At 42.3% G+C, this 8,598-nt stretch overlaps 1 protein-coding gene across 1 annotated transcript; it reads left to right on the top strand.

The window, feature by feature from the left end:
• The first annotated feature begins 2,303 nt into the window (after positions 1 to 2,303).
• Positions 2,304 to 5,455, top strand: si:dkey-220k22.3 (uncharacterized protein LOC796870 homolog). Its single transcript, XM_021601775.2, has 4 exons — positions 2,304 to 2,486; positions 3,007 to 3,049; positions 3,484 to 3,537; positions 3,748 to 5,455. Exons 1-4 carry the CDS (start codon positions 2,385 to 2,387, stop codon positions 4,161 to 4,163), a joined length of 615 nt encoding a protein of 204 aa, XP_021457450.1. The 5' UTR covers positions 2,304 to 2,384; the 3' UTR covers positions 4,164 to 5,455.
• The last annotated feature ends 3,143 nt before the right edge of the window (positions 5,456 to 8,598 follow it).

The following is an 8,598-nucleotide window of genomic DNA, read 5'->3' as shown; positions in this document are numbered from 1 at the left end:
CTCTTGTTTCTGCCTTGGTGTAGCCTATAGTATTATTTCAGTCATTGAGTGGTTGTGTTATACAGTGCCTTCGGAAAGTATTCAGACCCCTTGACTTTTCACACATTTTGTTACGTTACATTCTTGTGTGTCTACAGAATCTACACACAATACCGTATAATGACGAGGCAAAAACAGGTTTTTAGACATTTTTGTATATTTATTTAACATAAACATATACCTTATTTACATAAGTATTCAGACCCTTTGCTATGAGACTGGAAATTGAACTCCGGTCTATCCTGTTTCCATTGATCATCCTTGAGATGTTTCTACAACTTCATTGGAGTCCACCTGTTGTAAATTCAATTGATTGGACATGATTTGGAAAGGCACACACCCATCTATATAAGGTCCCACAGTGCATAAACCAAGCCATGAGGTCGAAGGAATTGTCCGTAGGAGCTCTGAGACAGGATTGTGTCGAGGCACAGATCTGGGGAAGATCTGGGGAAAGCCACCCCTCACTTGGAGTTTGCCAAAATGTACCTAAAGACTCAGAGAATGAGAAATAAGATTCTCTTGTCTGATGAAACCAAGATTGAACTATTTGGCCTGAATGCCAAGTGTCCATCCCTATGGTGAAGCATGGTGGTGGCAGCAGCATCATTATGCTGTGGGATGTTTTTCAGTGGCAGCGACTGGGAGGCTAGTCAGGATCAAGGCAAAGATGCACACAGCCAAGACAACGCAGGAGTGGCTTCAGGACAGGTCTCTGAATGTCCTTAAGTGGCCCGGACAGAGCCTGGACTTGAACCTGACCGAACATCTCTGGAGTGACCTGAAAATAGCTGTGCAGCAACGCTCCCCATCCAACCTGACAGAGCGTGAGAGGATCTGCAGATAAGAATGGGAGAAACTCCCCAAATACAGGTGTGCCAAGCTTATAGCGTCATACTCAAGAAGACTCAGTGCTGTAATCACTGCCAAAGGTGCTTCAACATAGTACTGATTAAAGGGTCTGAATACTTATGTAAATGTCATATTTCAATTTTTAATTTTCAATAAATTAGCAAACATTTCTCAACCAGTTTTTGCTTGTCATTATGGGGTATTGTGTGTGGTGATGAGCGGAAAAAACAACTTAATCCATTTTAGAATAAGGCTGTAACATAACAAAATGTGGAAAAGGTCAAGGGATCTGAATACTTTCCGAAGGCACTGTATGTGTAAATGCATTTAACCCCATTATCTTATTTCCTGGCAAAGCCCACCCATCTACTGTTTTGTGTGGTTAGCGCCTCATAACCACTAAGTAACTTCCTGCATGTTATAAATTCATGTTTATTATTTAAATAATCACAGGAACGGGCTTATTGACATCACTACTGTTATAGAGTACTTAAGGAAAAAGCAAGTGGAAAACCACAATGGGTTACTTAAGAAAGGGCTTCGTTGGTGGGTTACTTTTTATAGATTCCCTCCAGAGGGGAAAGTTGACATGGTTGTTGTGACCAATATGAGTCACTTCATTGTGACGGTCTTCCAACAACAACATGTACGATGCAAGTGTTTGCTTACACCCACACCTGTCAGGTCATACATAGATTTAGACACTGATATGTTATGACCTTATTCTCTTGATGGGATGAGGGTTAACCACATTGGCAACTTTAACAAATATTGTTCACCAGAAAGATGTTCCACGAACAACCCTGAAGGCATGGTCTGCACAGAGTATACAAACATTAAAATCACTCTTTCCATGACATAGCTTTCACTTGGTCAATCTATGATCCCTTATTGATGTCACTTGTTGAATCCACTTCAATCAGTGTAGATGAAGGGGAGGAGACAGGTTAAAGAAGGATTTTTAAGCCTTGAGACATGGAGTGTGTATGTGTACCATTCAGGGGGTGAATGGGCAAGACAAAATATTTAAGTGTCTTTGAACAGGGGATGGTAGTAGGTGCCAGGCACACTGGTTTGTGTGAAGAACAGCAACACTGCTGGGGTTTTCACGCTGAACAGTTTCCTGTGTGTATCAACAATGGTCCACCACCCAAAGGACATCCAGCCAACTTAGATGTGGGAAGCATTGGAGTCACCTAGGGGCATAGGCCTGAGTGGACACAGACCCTGCCAGGCCCACCCAATCAGATTGCGCAAGACTAAAAAATAATACATCATTAATACAAAAAATAAGAGTCACCCCCCCCCCCCCCCCCCCATGCATTTGACATGATCACACTTGCAACACGCCCCCCTCATGCGTCAGTTCTCTCTCTTACTGGAATCCCCAACACAGAATAGGAAATCCTATAGCAGCTTAAAGTCAGAGACCTGATCACAACTGGTTCATTTCCAGTCACATCAACAGTTCTGCAAAAGCCTGGCTGGAGGGGATGGCACAAGACACTTGTCTCACAGGCTTTCGACTTGCCGGGGTTGTCCTTGCAGCATTGATTGTCAATGCAGCATGTTTGATCTGGATTTATTCTGCTAAGGTAAATTATATGCTGAGTAACGCTGTACAGACCATATACTTCCAACATGGAACGGATATTTATTTGAATTCATTTTCAATTAGAGGACAGTGGGTTATAAGTATTACAGTATCTACTCTATGTAGTTACTTCTCTAGTGCTGGATAGTTTACTGTTTTTGCTCAGTCTGAAAAGAAAATAGCTTTGTTACTGCATGTCTTAAGCCTGACTGGGCTTTGAGGTGAGAACTATTTTTAACATCTCAAAGCCCAGAGTCAGACTCAAGACATACAAAGCTGTATTTGAGCACAGATCTGTTAAAATGATTAGGGTTCTATATAGCCTATATGCCAAAACAGCAAAATCAAAAGATTAGTTTGATTCAAACGTTACACTTAAAATAAATAATGGAAAACATTGAGAATTGTCTACAATATATTCCATCAACATGTTTTCCTATTTAGGTTATAATTGTTATATTATTTGAGGTGTAACGGTACATGAGAGGATGTTAAATTGGTTTTCCTGTTTTTAATTTTAGCCGGTTGAATCACCGTCAGGAGCTGGTGGAGGTCTAATTCATGGTAAGCTTCATTCTGTGGATGGAAATGAAAGTTAGACATATATACAGCCATTTAAAAAGACAACCATCATTTTTGTATGAAGGCACAGATATTTTATTGTCAAAACGATGCTACAGCATTCCTCTCTGACACTTAACATGTTTATTACTGAGCCTGGAGTTACAGGAAACTGCACCCCCACACTAAGGCAGGAAGTGTTTGTGTGTGTGCGTGATTGCGTATATTTACATCATACTGTGGGGGTGTGACAATTGATGATTGTGTGAGATTTTGTGAATGCACCTGTTTGCAGTATTCAAGTTTAGGGAATGACCCATACTTTGGAAGCTTGATGAAGCCTCATTGGCAGAAGAACAATATATTTTGAGTGAGCATGTTTGTGTCTTTTGTTGTTGTGAAAAATTTTAACAAAAACCGTCTTCCATGTCCCACAGACTTGGGGAAATTTCTCAGAAGTCCCTCCTCCAATTCCAGTTTGTTCCTTAAAGGTGATCCAGCCATTACTTTGCATTGTTGATAGGCCTACTGCGTCAGTTCATAAGTAACTAAAAAAGGAAAATATAAATACAGATGTTCTTTACTTACCCTTTTCTACTTACCTTGGATGTTGTTGTTTGACCCAGACCGTTTGATTGTTTTAGTAATTTTTTTACTTCCGTTTGTTGACCTTGCTGTCTCTATTGTTTGGTTCCCAACAGCCTCTCACCCCACCAAACAGACCAAACAGATATTTGGTGAGCTGGAGTGGGAAGAGGAGGGGAAGGAGATTGGCAGCATGTTCCTGACCAAGAACAGGACCCACATCCAGGTGACCATGGCAGGCTGGTATGTGGTCTTTGTCCAAGCCACCTTTAAGCTGCCAGCAGGGAATGACACCAGGGACCTAATGCTACGGCTGGATTTCACCTACCAGGAGCGTACGGACCAGTTTGCCAGTGCCTTTGACACGCGGCAGTTGCTGGAAGAGGAGCAAGACGCCCCATTGAGTTTCTCTGTCCTTTTGCGGATGGAGCCGGAGAATAGACTGTCTGTGATGGCAAGCCACAGGCAGCGGGTTGATTATGAGAGAAGACCAGTCTCTACCTTCATTACTATCATTAGATGCTCTGACTAGCCAAACTGGAGCCTGAGGAGAGGGCCAATGTCTAATACCTTTTGAGTTAGTGTCTGTATGCCACACGTATCCATTAAGGTGGTATGTACAGGTAACTACCAAAATAAAGGAAACGCCAACATAAAGTGTTTTATTTGGGGTGTTGGGCCAGAACAGTTTTAATGTACCTTGGCATATATTCTACACGTGTCTGGACCTATTGGAGGGATGCCATATGAAATTCCATCATTTGTTTTATTTGTTGATGGTGGTGGAAAACGCTATCTCACACAACACTCCAGAATCTCTCAAGTGTTAAATTGGGTTGAGATTTGGTACATGAGATGGCCATGGCATATGGTTTACATCGTTTTCATTGTCATCAAACCATTTAGTGACCACTTGTGCCCTGTGGATGGGGGGCATTGTCATCCTATTGGGGCTTAGACATAGTAGCCAAAATAATGGGCAAATGAATGTCCTGCCCAGCATTTTTTTACTTGACCCTAAACATGATGCGATGTTAATTGCTGTTTTACTCTGGAACCACACCTGTGTGGAAGCACCTGCTTTCAATATGCTTTGTATCCCTCATTTACTCAAAGTGTTTCCATTTATTTTTGGCAATTACCTGTATGAAACCAGAGACCTAGGGAAGGACTCAATTGTATACACCTCAGGTCCCCTGCTCAAAACTAATTGGATGAGAAAACAGAGGTCCCTACCCTCTGACCTCCAATGGATTTTGAGAGGGAGACGAGGAGAGAGGACGTGACGTGTATCCTTCCATAAGAGATTAGAATCTTAAAAAAACAAACCCTGTGATTTTATGAGCTGTCTGCACATCACTGCTGGCTTGTTTATATGCTTTTGTAGGGGATGGAGAAACTGTAGGTGGGCTCAGTGGTGACAGTCATGGACACGGTTTCTGACAAGAGAAGGGGGGCAAGCAGGATGGGGGTAAAGGATGTCCACCAGCCAATTACCTCATTTCATCTTCTTAATTTGGCTGACTAATTTGTCTTCACAATATCTGAATGTCTGGATTGAAGACAAAAGAGTTACACGGTTAAGGGTTCTAGCATGGTGCATCTCAATAGCAGGACTACAGTAAAAAAAAAAAAGGCATTTTATTTGGCCTAAAAAATCTGACTACGCCTTTTATATATCAGGTAACATTTTTATATGCTCAACAAATTATTGTTGCAGAAAAATAAAGTACCTGACCACACTACACAACTTCTGTTGACACCCATCTTTTACCAATTCTTATAATGTTGTTTAGTAGTGATTGACATATAATAAATGTGAGAGAGAGAGTGCTATGGGCCCTGGCTGGGCCACTCCTGTGTTGTCTTGGCTGTGTGCTTATGGTCGTTGTCCTGTTGGAAGGTGAACCTTCACCCCAGTCTGAGGTCCTGAGCGCTCTGGATCAGGTTTTCATCAAGGATCTCTCAGTACTTTGATTCGTTCATCTTTCCCTTGATCCTGACTAGTCTCCCAGTCCTTGCTGCGGATTAACCTCCCCACAGCATGATGCTGCCACCACCATGTTTCACCGTAGGGATGGTGCCAGGTTTCCTTCAGACGTGACACTTGGCATTCAGGCCAAAGAGTTCAATCTTGGTTTCATCAAACCAGAGAATCTTGTTTCTCATGGTCTGAGAGTCCTTTAGTTGCCTTTTGGCAAACTCCATACGGGTTGTCATGCCTTTTACTGAGGAGTGGCTTCCGTCTGGCCACTTACTGTACCATAAAGGCCTGATTGATGGAGTGGTGTAGAGATGGTTTTCCTTCTGGAAGTTCTCCATCAGGTTCTTGGTCACCTCCCTGACCAAGGCCTTTCTTCTCCGATTGCTCAGTTTGGCCAGGCGGCCAGCTCAAGGAAGAGTTTTGGTGGTTCCAAACTTCTTTGTTCAGTGTGTATATACACTACCGTTCAAAGGTTTGGGGTCACTTAAAAATGTCCTTGTTTTTGAAAGAAAAGCACAATTTGTGTCCATTAAAATAACATCAAATTGATCAGAAATACAGTGTAGTCATTGTTAATGTTTTAAATGACTATTGTAGCTGGAAACGTCTGATTTTTAATTGAATATCTACATGAGCCTGTATTCGAACCCACGAATGCTGATGCTCCAGACACTCAACTAGTCTAAAGAAGGCCAGTTTTATTGCTTCTTTAATCAGAACCACAGTTTTCAGCTGTGCTAACATAATTGCAAAAGGGTTTTTCTAATGATCAATTAGCCTTTTAAAATGATAAACTTGGATTAACTAACACAACTTGCCATTGGAACACATGAGTGATGGTTGCTGATAATGGGCCTCTGTACGCCTATGTAGATATTCCATTAAAAATCAGCCGTTTCCAGCTACAATATTAATTTACAAAATTAACAATGTCTGTACACTGTATTTCTGATCAGTTTGATGTTATTTTAATGGACAATTTTTTTGCTTTTCTTTCAAAAACAAGGACATTTCTAAGTGACCCCAAACTTTTGAACGGTAGTGTATATATATTTGCATGTATTAAAACATATCATACACCCTATATGATGGGCTGAGTTGGGAATGTTGCCAGGACACCCTTCTTGCAACAAGTGCCATGGATCTGACCACAGAACGTCATCATAGCACCTTCATAGGTTATGCTTCTTTTTGACTGTAACATCAGTTTTACACTTAAGCAATAAGGCCCGAGGGGGTGTGGTATATGGCCAATACACCGCTGCTAAGTGCTGTTCTTACTATGGTATATTGGCCATATACCACAAACCCCCGAGGTGCCTTGTTACTATTATAAACTGGTTACCAACTTAATTAGAGCAGTAAAAATATATGTTTTGTCATACCTGTGGTATACTTAAGCAGTAAGGCCCGAGGGGGTGTGGTATATGGCAAATATACCACGGCTAAGGGCTGTATCCAGGCACTCCGCGTTGCGTCGTGCGCAAGAACAGCCCTTAGCCATGGTATATTGGCCATATATCACACCTCCTCGGGTCTTATTGCTTAATATATCACGGCTGTCAGCCAAATCAGCATTCAGGGCTCAAACCACCCAGGTTCTAATAGTGCATATGTAACAGAGTAGGAAAATATATCCTGTTTTATTTGTGAATTTTGCCAAAAAAATGTCATCAGCATTGAATTCATGTTATTGAGTTCAGGTTTCAACATGTCTTAGTTTCAATTATGCCAATTGACAGGTTTCATTTATGGTACTTGACTGACATGGTGTGGTTGGTTGATGGTATTGCATTCTGGCTGTTTTATTTTTGCACACCATTTTCAAATCAAATCAAATGTTATTAGTCACATGCACCGAATACAACAGGTATAGTAGACCTTACAGTGAAATGCTTACTTATGAACCCCTAACCAACAGTGCAGTTTCTAAGAATAAGAGATAAAAGTAACAAGTAATTAAAAAGCAGCAGTAAAAAATAACAATATATACAGGGGGGTGCCGGTACAGAGTCAATGTGTGGGGGCACAGGTTAGTTGAGGTAGTTTGTACATGTGGGTAGAGTTTATTAAAGTGACTATGCATAGATGACAACAGAGTGGCAGTGGTGTGGAGAGGGGAGGGGTGGTCAATGCAAACAGTCTGGGTAGCCATTTGACAAGATGTTCAGGAGTCTTATTGCTTGGGGGTACAAGCTGTTTAGTAGCCTCTTGGACCTAGACTTGGCGCTCTGGTACCGCTTGCTGTGTGGTAGCAGAGAGAACAGTCTATAACTAGGATGGCTGGAGTCTTAGACAATTTGCCTTCCTCTGACACCGCCTGGTATTGAGGTCCTGGATGGCAGGAAGTTTGGCCCCAGTGATGTACTGGGCCGTTTGCACTATCCTCTGTAGTGCCTTGTTGTCAGAGGCCGAGCAGTTGCCATACCAGGCAGTGATGCAACCAGATGGTGCAGCTGTAGAACCTTTTGAGGATCTGAGGACCCATACCAAATCTTTTCAGTCTCCTGAGGGGGAATAGGTTTTGTCGTGCCCGCTTCACGACTATCTTGGTGTGCTTTGACCATGTTAGTTTGTTGGTGATGTGAACACCAAGGAACTTGAAGCTCTCAACCTGCTTCACTGCAGCCCCGTCGAGAAGAATGGGGGTGTGCTCGGTCCTCTTTTTCCTGTAGTCCACAATCATCTCCTTTGCCTTGATCACGTTGAGGGAGAGGTTGTTGTCCTGGCTCCACACAGCCAGGTCTCTGACCTCCTCCCTGTAGGCTGTCTCGTTGTTGTCAGTGATCAGATTTACCACTGTTGATGTTTAGTCCCAGGGTCCTTAGCTTGTTGATGAGCATTGGGGGCACTGTGGTGTAGAACGCTGAGCTGTAGTCAATGAATAGCATTCTCACATAGGTGTTCCTTTTGTCCAGGTGGGAAAGGGCAGTGTGGAGTACAATAGAGACTTCCTCATCTGTGGATCTCTTGGGGTGGTATG

This window comes from Oncorhynchus mykiss, chromosome 5, assembly GCF_013265735.2.
Source record: "Oncorhynchus mykiss isolate Arlee chromosome 5, USDA_OmykA_1.1, whole genome shotgun sequence".
Classification (NCBI taxonomy): Eukaryota; Metazoa; Chordata; class Actinopteri; order Salmoniformes; family Salmonidae; genus Oncorhynchus; species Oncorhynchus mykiss.
Note: the sequence above shows the minus strand (reverse complement) of the source record. Positions and strands in the feature narration are given on the sequence as shown.

Bases quoted from the DNA above. Each gene is read 5' to 3' on its own strand.
- si:dkey-220k22.3 (XM_021601775.2), top strand. From the start codon at position 2,385: ATGGCACAAGACACTTGTCTCACAGGCTTTCGACTTGCCGGGGTTGTC. The intron at 2,487-3,006 runs GTAAATTATATG...TTTTAATTTTAG, and splicing joins TCTGGATTTATTCTGCTAAG to CCGGTTGAATCACCGTCAGG. The intron at 3,538-3,747 runs GTGATCCAGCCA...GGTTCCCAACAG, and splicing joins TTCCAGTTTGTTCCTTAAAG to CCTCTCACCCCACCAAACAG.